The 17,341-nt window shown below is 36.9% G+C and overlaps 1 protein-coding gene across 1 annotated transcript; it reads right to left on the bottom strand.

The window, feature by feature from the left end:
* Positions 1 to 6,576: 6,576 nt before the first annotated feature.
* Positions 6,577 to 10,600, bottom strand: LOC134841282 (oocyte zinc finger protein XlCOF8.4-like). The gene is made up of 2 exons (XM_063857163.1): positions 10,333 to 10,600; positions 6,577 to 8,624 (listed from the first exon to the last, which is right to left on the bottom strand). The coding sequence occupies exons 1-2, from the start codon at positions 10,569 to 10,571 to the stop codon at positions 6,833 to 6,835; spliced, it is 2,031 nt and encodes a 676-aa protein (XP_063713233.1). The 5' UTR covers positions 10,572 to 10,600; the 3' UTR covers positions 6,577 to 6,832.
* Positions 10,601 to 17,341: the final 6,741 nt, after the last annotated feature.

The raw sequence follows: 17,341 nt of genomic DNA, 5'->3' as shown, positions 1-17,341 counted from the left end.
TACTCGCCGAGGTGTTTTGAATCTGAAGAATGAGATAATATTAGGCCCTCCTGGTTCTGGAAAAAGCCATGTTTGCAGAATCGTTCTATCATACGCCTTGATGAACGGTCTCGTATCCATGGTTACAAGTCTTGCTGCAAGGCGTGCAAATCAGTTAGGGGGAGAACACATTCACAGGTTGTTCGGTATACCCGTAAAAAACTTAAGTGCCTCGAACATGGCGGAAGAGGCTGTGTTGAAACTAGCTCGAGATCCGAAACGGTTGAATCTTGTATCAAGTTTACAGTTCGTCATTTTGGAGGAGATAAGTGTGGTGAATGCAGAGCTACTTGCGGCTATGGACTTAGTTTTGCAAAGAGTGAAAGATAACTACGAACCGTTTGGAGGAGCGTTCATCCTAGCGAACGGTGATTGTATGCAGCTCCCGAACGTGTCTGGTCGTGATGTTTTTTTATCAAGCGCGCTTCTTTATGGCTTTAACTTTAATTTTTTAACACACCTTGTGAGAATGATTGATCCTAATGGACAACGTCTTCTTCATCTAATGGAGCAGAGAACAATACCCGATTGCGCTGTCGAGGAAATTGTTTCCTTATTTAGCGATCATTGTCGGTTTGTAGAGACCTGGGAAAATGTCGAGCCGACCATTATGAGAATCTTTGGTAAGAAATCTGCCGAAAGAGAGGCTGTACAGATGCACTTTAACGCCGTTCGGAGATCTGGCAGTCCCTTCTATCACATTGACGCTTCAGATGAATTGCGGCAAGCTGGTTCCCACCAGTGGCGTGAAGCCTCAGACGATGTGTCGAAATTTTTGGATAGTACCGTCCGCTTGCCTACAAGAATTCTAGTGTATCAATCGGCAATACTACAATTCTGTTGCAACATGGAGAACGTTCAACAAGGATCATTGGCAGTTGTTGATTATCAAAATTCAACGGCTGATTATATTACTGTTTTTGTAGCCCTAAACCCTACTGATATAAATGTTGACTGCCTTCAAAGCGAAAGATTTCGACAGTGGCCAACTTTAAAATTACGAAAACTTCGTGGATTCGTGCAACCATTCAAGGGGAACAGCGTTCGGAGAGTGCAAATTCCTCTAGCTAACTATGTGGCATCTAACTGTCATAGAATTTTGGGAGACGAATTTCCCCGGGTGGCAACAGCAATTTCGGTGTCGGAGTCCAAATATAGTTTGTGGCTGCCTTCTCAGCTATTTGTAATAGGCAGTAGAATACCCGCTCTTAATTGCTTGACTTTTGTTGGCAAGAAACAAGCAACTCTCGAGGCAATCAGAAGTGTTTTGAAAACAAGAAATCTACACGAAGAGCGAGTTTACAAATTTTTCAAAGCGATACGCGATAATAATTTGCAGCGCTCTCCCATTGAAATACCATCAACTCCTTTCTTACGTAGCCACTTTAACGTACCCAAAACTGCTGAGGGCTTCATAATGGTGTTTGTGTTATTGAAAGATCCTCATTTGAAAACCATGCTGATTCGGGAAACTGAGATTAGTCTAACGGAATATCTTCGCAACTTGAACAGTTGTAAGGTTCAAGATTCTGACTTGTATGCCATGCAGCCATGGACAGTTGCAGCTTATATGTGGAACTTTGAGTCAGGGCAACAACGTGTTGATTTTTTGGATAGAGTGTGCAATTTGAGACGTACACATTGCAATGAGGATGTTGTTCAGTTTTGTCAAAAATTGAGAGTTCTGATGAAAAGCCTGCAAACAAACATACATTTTTGCTTTCCGGGACTTCTGCGCAAAGACACAAAAAAATTATGAAGAAACATTGGACAAACTTATCAAAATTTTTGTAGTGCCATTTTCGGTCCCCGAAAATGGCACGGTCTTTCAAATAATTATCGTTAATTTTATTGAGTATTTGATTTGTTCATACTTTTTTGTGCAGTGAAAAAACTATTGCAACCTGTTCTGTGCGAAACAAGAAGATTTCAATAGTTAGTGTTCCGGCTTTCCCTGTCAGCTTTTCTTATAGATCATTATGTCGCTGATAATATGTTAGCTGTCACTGAAAACATCATACGTTATTGGTTGTTTTGTAAATATATGTCTTTTATTACCTAACTAAGTTCATTCACAGAGCTTTAGTGAGCTTTAATGTCGTAATGAAACGAGATGTTAATGCCGTATATACTGTCACTTCTTGCTTCTCTTTCTTTTGCGTTTCTTTATTATGATGTTGTGTTTGACTCATATTTTGTTAGTGTTACTTTAACCTATCAAATTACAGTTCAGCGACCTTTATGTTGTTTCTTGCTTTCCCCATATGCGTTTAATGTGTCGCGTCTTGAGTGCTAATTTTGGAATCTGAAAGCCACTTTTATGTTAACTTTATATGATAACTGTCCATGTCCGCTTAAAAAGTTCTTCGCTGAGCTGTTCGGTGGTATTTACGGTAAAATTAGCGCTTGCCTTCCTCGTGAAGCATCAACATTTATGTTATCACCAAGTAACTAGGCATTTAGTTTATCATATCTCCTCGTGATTTATTTCTATTTTGCCTGTTAAACTTATCTCATACCTGTAAAAGTTTCAACAACAGAAAACTACTGCTTCATTGTACACGCGAAAAAACAACTTATCACAATTTTTTTCGCTGACTACGTTTGTTTAATGACTTGACGTTTGGTTAAGTTGATAGAAGTTGTTTTTACTCATTTAGCAGAAACTTATTCTAGCAGAACCTTTGTCACTTTCGATGAAAGTTTCCAATCGATGCGTCTTCTTACATCTTTGATGTTTGCAGAATCTTTTTTCGAAACGCTTATTTTCAAAAATAAGGCAAACACATGCAACAAGATAATTAAAGGTTAAATTTGAAGAATAAAATAAAAAAGAAACAGCACAGGCACATGATTGAGAAAATACAAGAATAATTGAGATGAAAACAAGTGTTCGAACGTAAGCGGTTGTGGCTTAGGTTTTTAACGGCCTATTGATTTGAAAAGAGAACAAAACTTTTTTTGGCTCAGGTCGAGGATTGATACTCTAACCCAGGATTGCCAGTGCGCTCCACTACCACTGCACTAAACAGCTGTTGAGTTAACAGAATAGAATAAGCATTTCAATTACTCATAGCAATAGTTAAATCAGTACAAATAACTTAATAAATTTCATGTTTATCCCTCATTGAGATGTCAGTTTTTTCATCTAACGTATGCATTTAATCCAATGCATAATATTTGGGACGTTTTTACTATTAGCCGTTTTTTTTCTGTCATTGTTTCGCTACCTTCCAACGCATTCTCAACATCACCGAAACCAAATACGATACTAGTCGATGATGTCTTTGGCGGGGCATCTGAAACTGGTCTCTGAAGCTAGTTGATCAAAAGTGAAAAGTCCGACACTCTGAGATCATGTAAAGACATGGCGAGAAGGGCTTTGGGTTTGGGGTTCCCAATCTGGCTTGCCAGACACGTCCCCCTGACCGACTAGCGGAGGAGGTTCATACGGATCTGACTCAATCCGTCATATACACTGAGAGACAGTGGAATGACCCGTTGGCCACCGCCAAGGCAGTGACTCCAATAGATCAAAGTTTTTTGTTTCTCTTTGTTTCAATTCGCTCATGAAAAATACTTTTAACTCATCGCACAAAATCTATGAACATTACAGAAAACACTCAGATTTCAACTCTTGTCTTTTTCCAGCCATGCTTTCTAAGACCTCAGATGATTGGTCGGCAAAAAGTAGTGTCTATTAGATATCTGTCTTACCTCAAGCGAATCTGCACAGGACTTGGAAGCAGATAGCTCTAGTTCGATTCCCAGACTGATCCTTCATATCATTAAATGTTTTTCCTATCCTTCCAATAACCCTTCACAAAAAGTTTAATTTCCCACAGTGGGACGACAGAAAAGAGGCCGGGTTGACCCCGGTTCCACAAAGCTATCTTAGTGGAAGGAATTATTTCAAATAGTATCTCGCTAAACCACAGCAATTCTTTCGTCAGTTTCCTTCACTGCCAAACGCAACTTGCAGCAATTATCACGAGACGATACTTTAGTGGGTCATAACTGGTCTTTCAAACCAAACCCGCCGGTTCGAAACTGTGACAGGTCGAAGAAAACTTTTTCTATTACGTTCCTATTAATGAGTATGTTCAGTTCAAACAACCAAAGTGAAATAATCACTTCATCTAACATTCATAACCAGACTCAAATCATTCAATTATTTTCTTTTTCAAAGAAAAACCTCTAACGTTTCTTCTTTTTTATCTACCCGAATTGAATATTCTCAGAAACAATCGAAACAAGAGAGTTCTCTTAAAATGTAAAAACGTTACATAAAATGGAAGCTGATGAGGCAATGGTAATAAAATCACTATTAAACATTCGTCATTGTCATATATCAACATTACTCGTTATAGTTTATTGAAGAAACAGAAAAGAAAATCTTCAGTGTTAGCAATATTTTATATAAGTACATAGATACATCAATCAAGACCTACATTTCACATACATACACAGTTTCATACAATATGCAATAAAACATTCATAATCACATAAATACATACATAAACACATACATACATACATAAATACACACATGCATACATACATACGCCCAATGACACTGATAAGACATCACATTTGTCGTTCAATTTCACTGATAACGTCCCAATTCAACATCAATTTCGTCGTTTGTGGTCTAGTGGTTCTGTCCACTATTTGGTCTCCGTTGGTTGAAGGTCCGTTTCCAAGTCGTAACATTGCTAACATTCCTGTTAAAATGTGTTGTTAAAAACTAAGCATACTGAAATGCTTAAGATTTTAATATAAAATTCATGTTTCAGTGTGTTCCAGTCAATGGACTGGAAAGTGAAAGTAAATCAAAAAACGGAATATAATCTTCTCAGTTTGACTGAAATCGTTTCTTGAACAATACTTCCGCTTCCGCCTAAACAAAAAGCAACGTGGCGCAGTTGGTTAGAGCGTTAGACTCAGGACCGATATGTCTGGCGTTCGAACCCCGGTGTGAGACGATCAGTTAAAATCTTTTTTTTTTCAACACTAATTACATCATAGTCACTTATTATGTGCAAACAGTAAACAACCATGATCCCTGATCGAATCGAACAGAAAACAGTGGTGGAAGCCTGGTTGATCAAGTGCATTGGTAAAAAACACTGGTCGGGTGGGTGGGGACGGTCAAGCACCCCTAGGTTTTTGTAGAAGAATTTGCGGCCCTGGAGGTCGTTTACAGAATGGTCTCAGAATGGCGTTTTTCGACCATGTAGAAAAGTTTCAAGGGACCTCGAAATTCAAAGCTCCTCGAAGTTGGTATAAACTATTCATGTTGATATAGAAATATCAAAATTTAAACAAGAAGGAACCATTCTACTAACCAAACGAACCTAAAGGCGACTACTACATTTTTTAATAAGCAATACTTTTATTTGTGTTTAAAGATATGTACTAATAATGTAGAGAAAAAAGTATTGATAGTGTAACGCCCCTGACATCTCCCCTTCCTATACCTTGTTTTCTAATGTGTACTTGGTGTACTCACGTGCTCTCCTTGTTAGTTTGATAATATCCTGGAGGTACTTTAATTTCCAAGAAAATTGTTCTCAACTCAGCCTTTTGCCATTCAGACCCAATTTTAGCCTCTGGTCAGAGTCCATCGTTCAAAAAAAAGCAAAGAAAATCATCAGCCCAAATTGATTTTTTCAGAAAAACCCATTCATTAGACACTGAATAACTAAAACACAGTTAATTCAATCGAAATGTAGTAGAAAAGAAAAATTATCGTTTTTCTGAGCACTTTTCTCAGTACTGTTTTGCGAAGAACTGTCTGATGGGAAAAACCCAAGTTGTTTCCGCAGAAATTGGGTTCCCCCGTTATGATAATTCTCCGTTGAATTAGTCTCCAAACGCATCGTTTGGTTATAGTGATAGAAACTTTGCAAAAAAATGAGAAAATGACATTTTTTGAATCCGGGCATTATCTTTCAGGGACGTTGAAAACATCAGAAGAATAAATCCAAAAAGACGCACTTGGTTTTTGTAGAAGCATTTGCGGCCCTGGATGTCTTTTACAGAATGGTCTCAGAATGGCGTTTTTCGACCATGTAGAAAAGTTTCAAGGGACGTCAAATTTCAAAGCTCCTAGAATTTGGTATAAACTATTCATGTTGATATAGAAATATCAAAATTTAAACAAGAAGGAACCATTCTACTAAACAAACGAACCAAAAGGCGACTACTACATTTTTAATGAACAATAATTTTATTTGTGTTTAAAGATATGTACTAATAATGTAGAGAAAAAATTATTGATAGTGTAACGCCCCTGACATCTCCCCTTCCTATACCTTGTTTCTAATTTGTACTTGGTGTACTCACGAGCTCTCCTTGTTAGTTTTATAATATCCTGGAGGTTAATTAATTTCCAAGAAAATTGTTCTCAACTCAGCCTTTTGCCATTCAGACCCAATTTAAGCCTCTGGTCAGAATCCATCGTTCAAAAAAAGGCAAAGAAAATCGTCAGCCCAAGTTGATTTTTTCAGAAAAACTCATTCATTAGACACTGAATAACCAAAACACAGTTAATTCAATCGAAATGTAGTAGAAAAGGAAAATTATCATTTTTCTGAGCACTTATCTCAGAACTGTTTTGCAAAGAACTGTCTGATGGGGAAAACCCAAGTTGTTTCCGCAGAAATTGGGTTCCCCGTTATGATAATTCTTTGTTGAATTTGTCTCCAAACGAATCGTTTGGTTATAGTGATAGAATTTGAAATAACACTGCAGTAGCAACAACTGTAATATGCTTTGATTTATAAATACATCACAACATGTCGTGCGGAATGACAAATGAGTCATCTAGGAGAAGAAGACTGTTGGCGTAAGGTGTGTTGAGACAGCAGGAATCGGAGATGGGAGAAAGAGGACCTCCATTGTCGAACACCTCGTTCAAAATTCCCTGCACCGAATCCAAATTATCCTCCAGGCCTGAAAAATGATGCGCGCCAATGCCAAGTTCCCCTGCATGTCCGTTCATTCCATTACTTCCATTTATGGAACACTGAGTGGAACTAATCTTGGACTCCTTAGTAGAGGCTGCTGCGTACTCGTATCTCGCAAAGCAACTCTTCTCCAAAACATATTTGGCCGGATTAGTACTTCGGTGTCCCCCAATTTTTACAGCAGAAGTTGTTGGGCCAGGTTGGAATGCTATGGTTGGCGCAGGCGGTTGGTTCTGGTTCACCACAGTCACTACCGAAGGCATGGACCGGTTGTTCGCGTCCACTAATGTCCTGCAGTTGTTCCCTACTGAAGCAACATTACCAATGCGCTCCTCAAAATCGATCGGCGTTTCCATCCTACTTCGCATATCTATCCACGAGTGCATGCTCGCCGAGCTCCCATCTGTAGTTGCCCTACTTTGAATCGTGTTTATCGAGGGAGTGGTTTGGTTATGGGCCAATTTAGCTGTCGACATAGAGCAGTGGTTGGCGGAAACAACTGTTGCGTCTACCTTATATTGCGTTTGCTCAACAAGAGGCCTGACTTCGGAATGAGTCATTGGACTTGCTTCTCCGGAAGAGATTCCGTTGTTTCCATCTTCCATTTCTTCGTCCTCGTCCTCATCGTCTAGATTGTCGCCCATTTTGGCCGCCGATGTTCCTAAGCCGAAATCATGCTTGGCATGATCGCGCATATGGTCTGTCAGCTCAGATCCATTTGTGAATCTCGTATTGCACAGAAAGCATTGGTAGGGTTTTATCTTCTTATTTAGCATGCGAGTTGAGGGCACTCCGTTACAAATTCGCTCGTGCTTTTTCATGTGCCAAGTCCACGCGAACTCGGCCTTGCACTTTGAACAGACTTTGGGATTTTTGTGAAGCACTTTATGAGCGTAGAGGGTTGTGGGCGAGTTGACGATCTTGTGGCAATCGGGGCACATGGCACGGAAGCGGGATTGGAACGGGGCAACATACGAATCCATTTTAGAGGTGGTCGAATGATTCCTTTTTGCCAGCATTTTGCGAGCAGTCAGCAGCTGCGCCTGGTATCTAGGATCTTTGCCTTTGCTGTCGAGGTTAACTTTTGCAACATTCGCTTGTTTCTTTTTATGGAAAGCATTAATGTGCACCTTCAAATACTTCATACTTTTGAAGCTTCTCAGACACAAATTGCACTGCACTATTTTTTGCTCAGTGTGGGCGTATTTGACATGAAAGGTGAAGCTCTCTTTACAGTAGAATTTGCGGTTGCAGGTGGAGCACTCGAACCCAGCGTCCACATGGCTGTCCTGAATGTGTTTGTTGAGTCTGGACAAGTCGGCGAAGCTCTTCTCACAGTGCATGCAGTAGTGCTTGATGTTGTGCATCTTCCTGTGGATCATGAGGTCTCGCTTACTTCTGAACTTCTCCGCACACTGGTCGCAATCAAGGACCTGCTTCACTTTGCACCTGTGAGAGTCCAGATCCTTCTGGGACCTGGCTATGAAGTAACACTCCTGGCACTTGATGCCGGCACTCGAATGTCTGTAGAGGAAATGTTGTCGCAACATCTGTCGCGTCTGGAACTGTTTGGAGCAGTACTGGCAACTCACTGGGTTCATTGGCGGTTGCAATCTGAAGGCCAAACTCATTAACTCAACTTAGATTTAGCCAGCATCTTTTCAACAATTAGTCATACCAGGTTGGCAATTACTCTTTATATGCTATAGCTCCCTTTTAAACTAATTCAAGTTCAATAGTCTCTTCTTGTTAGAACACTTGATTGAACTTCAAGGTAACCCAGAGAGTAAAAAACGTGACCAAGGTGCCTTATACATACAGAAACTTCATTTAAAATATAAGTACACTTGCTCAAATGCTTAATAGAATACAGTGCTGTTTAAATTATAAGAAAAAATTTAACAAAACTTGAACTTTTGAACACGTTTTTCTCAAATTGGGTTCAGATTCTCAACCAAAATTTTACCCCAAAAATGGGTCATTTTGGCTTTTTTCAATTAATCAAGAACTACGCAGAAACTACTCTGTTAATTGATGAGAAATATATATCACAAGAATCCTCTTACCCAGCCTTAAATGTGTTCTTGAAGGGTTAAATCTCCAAAAACTTGAGTAAATTGTTAAAAAGTTGTTTTTAAGAAAATATTTTGGGTTTTATACAGTAAAAATCACATTTCTTGTCTATCAAGCCAAAATATTTTCTCTTATACAGGTTTTTGGAGATTTAACCCTTCTAGAACATTGTTGGGCTGTGTAAGAGGCTTCTTGTGATATATATTTCTTATCAATTAACAGAGTAGTTTCAGCGTAATTCTTGATTAATTGAAAAAGCCAAATTTTGGTTGAGAATTTTTTTTTGGGGGGGGGGATTAATTCTGATGAAAGTCTGAGCAAATTTAGTTCTCTTCACTTTTTGTCTAATCTTAACCCAATTTGAGAAAAACCTCTTTGAAAATTGTTCGTTTTGTCCGGATAATTTAAACATAGAGGCTACGTTGCACTTCACATAAACAAGCAAAAATATGACCGATAACGCTACTGGGAAAAACTGTTGACAAAATTTCTCAAGTGACGCACGCCAATTATGAGTCTACATAGTTGCTAAGTGACGCACGCCAATTATGGCGCATTAACAATACCAGTCAATTTGAAAAAAAAATAAATCTACCAACTAACATGCCTCAAATTATAGAGCGGACGCATTTTAACTAGTATAGCAAAAAGTTCATTAAAAACATCCGCTCCTGACCAGGTTCGAACCCTCTTATTTTGCTGCTGGTCTTCTTCCCTACCTCTACGCTACAGATCCCTGATACCTTGAAGCTGAAGTGCTATTTGTAATATAATAGTCTGTGTTAATATCCTTAGCATTACTTAAATATCCTTAGCATTACCTTAGCATCCTTGGCTGTACTTAATAGCTGGATCAAAATGAGCACTTTCAAAATGAACATTTTGTCGCAACAATTGCATCGCAACAATATTTCGACTTAGCTTGGAAAAAAAAGAAAGTTCATAGTATATCACAAGCTATGCTTGTGTAATCAGCACTGCAGAACCGAATTCAAGCTATTGCACAAATGAAGCTCGTAGCATAAAATTCGGAATTAAACTCAGTGAGTCAAACTATTGGTGTTTGTTTGTTTAAGCATTCAGCTCACAGATGCTGTTATAGCTGCCAACACATCACAGCACAAGGGGCATATTCATAAAGTGATAATCACACAACAGGGGGCGTGATATTCATTCACACACTTGTGATGTTCACACCACTCTACTACACTTTAACTAATCACGAGGACGAGGCGGCGACACCACTCACCTTTTGTCCACATCTTGGGACTTGGTCAAGGCTGTGTAGTTGGTTGACAAGTCTATGAGTCTGCCCGCCTGGTCTGAACACACCCCCGCCCCACTCTCCTGGCCCCACTCGGGCTGGGAATTCACCTCATTTCTCCTCTTCGTTTCTCTCTTCAGTTTGCGTGTTTTGCACTTGAAAAGAGCCAACACGTGACTAAACTCCTCGGCAGTCAGAGACATTTCAACTTCCTCCTCCTCCATAATATTCACTCCAGAGCACACAACTCATTCTATCTGCAGTTCAAATTCCATATTTCATCATCTTACTCATGCATTAGTGCATTATTTGCTCAATAGTCAATAGGCAATTTCTGCTCACCAAAAACTGAGGGTGTGGAAACTGCAGTCAGTAATTTCTATCTTTTAAATTTACAATATTTTATTTTTCCAAACAAGTTAAATTCAACTAACTTACTTTATTTTTTATTCAGTTCCCTGGCAAACCAAAAGGTTTCCGAAAGAAACTGAAGATTTAGACAAATTCATTTTTGTCTTGATATACACCCAAATCACGCAACTATTGTATGCTAATGACGCACAAGCTACTCGGTACTCCCACAAACAAAACATCGAAATTAAAACATTAGAATGCCGAGGGCGGGGGACCACCGCTCTCATTGAATTCGACTGGCCAAATCTTTGCCGAGGTTCCAAAAATTACTACTATTTTTTGATTGCCAGTTAATGACTCTACCAAAAAAATCCTGAAAAACGACAAAAACAGCCGATCACTGCGTAAGTGGCACAAAATGTTCTGATTACGGTCATTATTGCAAAAAATTACAATGAAATCAAAAGCTTATTAATTTCTAGTGTTTTAAAGTGATCAAATCTGCCGCCGTTCAATCCAATTACAATAATGCGTTTTTTAAATCCAAAACATAGCCGACAGACCAGTCATGAACCGATTGCTGGGCAATGTGCAAATGAAATTCCAATTTCAAAACTAGAAGTCGATCACGTTTTTCGTAACCTTCACACTTCAGCTGCTCGATAGTCGAGTTTGTCTTCATTTTAACAAAGGAAAATCAAAAGTCGAACCACGAAAAATCAAAATTGAGCGTGAACAAACATTCCTGGCATAAAAATCACCAAGACCTATATGGGTATTCACTACGTTCATATCTCTTAATAATTAAGAAAAAAATGTAAAAACGGATAGATAAAAAATCAAACAAATGGGATATCTCCGCTAAACTATCCCTTACTTGGATAAATTTGTCTCAACAACCAGTTAATAAAATCAGTTCTTCTCGGCACAACTTTTAAAATTATTTTTGGAATCCTAATTTCAAGCAATGGGGCTTTTAAATTAAAGTACACTTATCCCTCCCTCACCCGCACTGATGTAACTATAATTGAAAGACCCCCCCCCCCCCCCCGCAATCCCTGCGCCACTTTTCATTTCTGATACTTCTTGACGCGATCGAAACAACATAAATTATAAACGAAATAACCAGAAATCAAGCAAAAACTAATTGAATCAGGAAAAAACGACAAAAATTTTTTTCACGCAAGCTCCCCCTACGCTAGAAACTAAAAAAGGATTTCAGAAACTAGCGTAACGTAAAAATATGTTTTACATTTCTATGAACTTTTGAAACCGTTATTTAGATTGCCCTGTGACTGTTAAGTTTTTGAACAGAGGCGAAGCTGCACTTCGCAGAAAAAAAACAAAATCGCAAACTGGAGCTTTACAATTGAAAAAATATATTAAAACAACTAAATAATCTTAAAAATGAAAAGAATTAGCCGAATAACGGTTTCAAACTGCCGACCTCAGGATTAAAAAGCATACGTATTCTTGTCTGAGTCGACTGTTTTAGCGTTCATTATAAAAAAAAATACCAGAATCTTTATTAAATCAAATATAATGCATTCTTAATTTTCGGATGAACAGACTGACATTCAAAAATTTAATAAACTAGAGCCTCACCCTCACTTATAACAGTTTTAATAACAGTTTTTTTTGAACCGAGAAGTTAAACCCTATACAATCTTGAAATCCTAAGAGACTATCAATACGATATAATATTTAAAAATATAAAGATTATCAAAGCGATATAAAATTATTTTTTAACGATATGAAAATCGAGATCGAATTTTTTAATATAAACTATTTAATATGAAAACGATTGATGTTTTAGGCTTTCTAATTAAATACTTCAGTGCTGTACTAGGATAAGCAGTTGTTCCAGCATGCCAGTAGCTAAATCCTAAATCCACAGAAAAAAATCAACTAAATCAACAAAACATATATAAACCAAATCAAAAAGACGAATAAAACGCATTTTTTTTTCTCGAAAAATAACAGTGTGTAACAAAAATTGCCATTTTCTAATTCAACAATTTCGACAAAATAATCGGCTACAGCTGAATTTAAGTAGTATATAAAGACAACACAGAGTTCTCTATAATACGCGGTGATACCAAAGCCTTAATCAATAAAACTGTCTTATACTATAGAGCAGATCAGGTTGAAACCGAAAAAAATGAGATCTAAAATCAAATAACAATTCGGAAATTCAGAAGAAGTGACAAAAGAATCATATCTCCGTAGCTGCCATTTGTTTACCTCAGCATTGCAACCTAAATCAAGTCTGGCAGCCTAAATCAATTAAATTTGAGGACTCCCAAATATGCAAGACTCCATTGTTTTCTTATTTCAAAAACAATGGCAAGATTATCTCTTGAAATATTAAATTGCAAGTACCAGTTGCTACTTCTCTCTATGACAATAGACAAGAGCAAATTAGATCGAATCTGATTTTTGAACATTTTCAAGAACTTAACAAAAATGGTCACAACTCCTAAAGAAACTATTTTAAATTTTAAAATAAAAGGAAAAACAAGGAGACTCGGTTTTTAGAAACAATAGAAGTTTCCATTTAACAATTTTGAAAGATGCATTTTTGCACCCAATAGTAGCTTTACGTGATTTCAAGTTAAGCCATGATAGCGATCCAGGGAATATATAGTTCAGTGTGAAGTTTTCCAACCTGAACTGAAATAAAAAAAATTTGCTTTTCGAAAACAGACGAACTCATTATATACTAACCAAATCTAGAACAGAACGAATTTCCTTTGAAAATTTTTCAAAAATTGTCGAAATCTCGAAACTACTGGGGTACAGTGAAACCCAGTAGGTTACTATATTTCTATTTTTTCTCAAAAACATTACCCTAAAAAGGTGAATATAGCCAACAGAATGTTTGAAAACTGTCAATTGATGAAAGAAAACAAAAAAACTACTCACATGTTTTTTTTGAAAAAACTTCACCTTGCGAATTTCAAAGCAAAAAATATATGCCTTTTAAGTCTCTTCGAACTTTAAGATTACTCTAAACTGATAACTTTTAGATAAAACTGGCAGTATGAAAAAACTACTGAAAAACTTATTTTCAAGCGGTAACTCAGAAGAAAATAATTCGGCAGACGACGCTTGAGCCAAAAAAATGCACCAAAAAAATTGAAAACCAAAATCATGTAATCGAAAAATCAAAAAACATCTACCGAAATTTCTAAAGTTTATCAAATCCAGTTCAATTTGAGGACAAATGCTGAGAAACACTATTGCCACTGTTAAATAAGTATTAAAAAACAAAATATACCAAGCGGTAACTAAGCAGACAACCGTTGAGCCAGAAAAAAAAAACGAAATGACATAAATTAAGAAATCAAAATTCAAACCGCAAAAAAATGAGTGTAAACATCATCAGAATTATAGTGGCTTCACTACATTTATAGGCACTCAAAATGGAAAATTTTTTAAAATTCATAGTTGCTTTGAAAGAAATAATTTGGAGTATCAATGTAGATAGACATATAAAAAAAACAGAGGACAGTTTCTTGTTTCGCTAAGATGGCAACCAGGATATATTCATATTAAAGGATAAAACCTGTTGAAAATTTTAAAAGTTTGCGTTGCCAAAAGAGAAAAACAAAGCATTTTAAATTACAACAAAAATGCTTACAGCTCAGGAACGATGACTGATGTGGCAACTACGCCAGCAGAACATGAGCAAACTAACAAAAGGCCGACAATTTTCTGAAAACGGAAAATTTCCCATAAAAAAAAACAGGTCCTGACCCGATTCGAACCTAGGACCTTTGCCGTCCCGTTATCACGTAGTCGTTACCTCTATACCAAGTTTCCGGAGATACTAATAAAATTGACAAAATTATAAATATACTTTATACACAGAGGCTAAGTGGATCTACACATCACTTGTGATACAACACAAACATAAAAAATGTGAGTCGAAAAAAAATCAACAAGTTGAAAAAACTAGGTCTACCAAAAATTAAATTTTCGTAAATCTCGATGGACAGTCATTTTAGGCAAACTTGCTAGACATTTGGATATTAATTTAGCAACAGAACCAAATTTACTCTTGAAACAAAGGCGACAAAGCCAGGCACAAGTTCAGCCGAAACAAAAACAAATTTTATATAAAAACCTTTACACCCTTCCCTCAAACTACATCAAACAACACTTGTAACTTCAAGCTTCAATGAAAAATGCTTACTGAACAAAAATGATTCCGTGATACTGAAAAATGCTTCCGTGATAAGACAACTAAGCCAACAACCGTTGAGAAGAGACAAGTTAACCTGGAAAAAATATATTTTTAATTTCAAGCCCCATGAAACTACTTTAGAAAACATGCACTTGCAACTACAATGAAGGTTACTTGCAGCAGAAGCAAACTTCGTGATGTGACAAGAAAGACGAAAAAACTTGAGCAGACAAACAAAATTCCGACAATTCAAGTTTTACATAACAATTGTTATACGAAAAATTTGTAAAGGAAATTTCGAGCAGTTAAATTGTTTGAATTTTCAATTTTCATACATTTAAAATTTAGAATCAGACTTATTCAAACTAAAAAAAAAACATTTTTTTTGCCGCTTAGCCGATGCAAAATAGTTTCACTAAACTGACGAACATCAGCCGAAATAAATTCGGCCGAATTAAATGTCTACGCGTAAAAAAAAAGGAAAAAAAATAAACCAGTCATGGTTAGCAAATTGACAAATTACCGGAGCCTATCCACAAAACTTAATATTACAAGGAAAAACGCTTACAGCGCAAAAAAACGGTGGTGTGGCAACTAATTCGACAAATCAGTAGTCGACAAACAACCGTCAGACCATTCCATTTTTCACGAAAAAAAAGTTCAATTGCATACGCTCAAAAAAAATAAAGTCCGTTCGGGACTCGAACTCCAGACCATAGGATGCAAAGGCAATTGCATTACCTCCGGACTAAGTGGAAAGGGACCTGGAAGTTGCTAAAATTCGACAATAAAGCAACATCAATTTCTTACAACGTGTAAGAAATGTTGTTTACGGCAAAAAAAAACCTTGTTCTCGATTACAAAACACTTGCTTTCATGAAGTGTCAAAAGATCCAACTGATTTTATTTAACAGTTTATAGCAAAAAAAAAACGAATATATCTTGATTCGATGACGCTTTTCTAGTTGCAATTGTAAAAAAAAAAATCATTTCAACAGGCGAATCGGATGCATTTGCAAAACAATACAAACAAAGCGTGGCCATCGATCCGACAGTCAAAAAAATAATTGAAACAGAGGGAAACCAAGCTTAGCATCACTTGCGATACAACGCCAGCGTACCATTGTAAATTTTGAAGATGAATGAAAAATTCACAACCGAAAATTGAGAAAATTTTTATTAACTCAAAAAGCCTTAAAATAATTTTTTGGAAAAATTGTAAATTGTTTTTTTAAACAATATAAAAATTGTTTTTTTTTTGAATTTTTTTCAGATTTTGAAGAAACAACACACCAAGTTAGCGCTTCAGAATTTCTCTAATCTTTTACGCCCAGCTCATTTCTCATAGAACAAACACAGTTTGAGAAAATTCGGTTAATGGGTAATTTTATATACGATTGAAAAAGCTAAATATAGTCAACTGACAGTTTTTTGATAAAATTAACACAATGTGAGAAAACTGGATCAATAGTTTAAACTTTTTGCTGGCAAATCTGATAATATTAGGATACATATTCGAAATTACAAGTCGATCAGGTTTTTCGTGGCCTTTACTTTCGCGGTTCGATACTGAATTTTGCATTGCTTTTAATAGAGTTAAATAATTGAATTAAAGAAAATCGAAAGTCTAACCGTGAAAAATCAAATTTAGCTGAACGAATATATTTTAAGACTTTTCCTAAAAAACGAATACTAAAATCCAGGTTCGTTTGCGCCAGTTGCACTTTCGAACTTGATTAGTATAATCACCTTTCTTCCAGTGAATGAATTTGAATTAACTTGTAAAGAAGTCAGTAGTCAAACCGAAAAAAATCAAATTTCAGCGTAATCTAAATGTTCCCTGAAACATTTCCCAAAAAAGTGTATTGAAAATTGTATTTTGACGGGTCAGCTCGCTACAAAAAGGTTTCAGACCGAAACAACTTCGGTTTCCGACCGAAGTTGTTTTGATTTCGATTGTCCGTCTAATTTATTTTCAATTGTGACTATGAAATGGGTAGATTTATTCCCAAAGACCTACGCAAGTAAATTTTAGGAACCGCCCAGGCGAAACTATCCTTATTACTGTTTGTCTTTCACGATAGATCGTCAGACTGCACCCAGGAGCTACATGTTTCCCTAACTGTGTTTTATTTTTTAATGACCAATAATTTGCCGGGTAGAGCTACGAACCAATTCGAATGGGCCTAAGCAGTCATAGACAGCAACAGAACTGCCTAATGGTATGCCTCCAGCTCAAGTTTTAGGTTGTTGCTGTCATGTGGTTTACAAATGCACTATCGGCGCTCTTCGTGACAGATCACGGAATGAACGGCAGAAGATTTTGAAACCATCAGAGATGAAAAAAACAATGATTTCAGTAAGTTAAGAATTTCTAGGCATTCTAAAATTTACCTGAAGAGCTTAATTGCCTCGCCCGGTTTTGCAATAGTGTAAAAAGAAAAGCAAATA

The sequence above is a fragment of the Symsagittifera roscoffensis genome, chromosome 3 (assembly GCF_963678635.1).
Source record: "Symsagittifera roscoffensis chromosome 3, txSymRosc1.1, whole genome shotgun sequence".
NCBI classification, from domain to species: Eukaryota; Metazoa; Xenacoelomorpha; order Acoela; family Convolutidae; genus Symsagittifera; species Symsagittifera roscoffensis.
The sequence above is the reverse complement of the archived record's forward strand: the minus strand, read 5'-3'. Positions and strand labels throughout refer to the sequence as shown.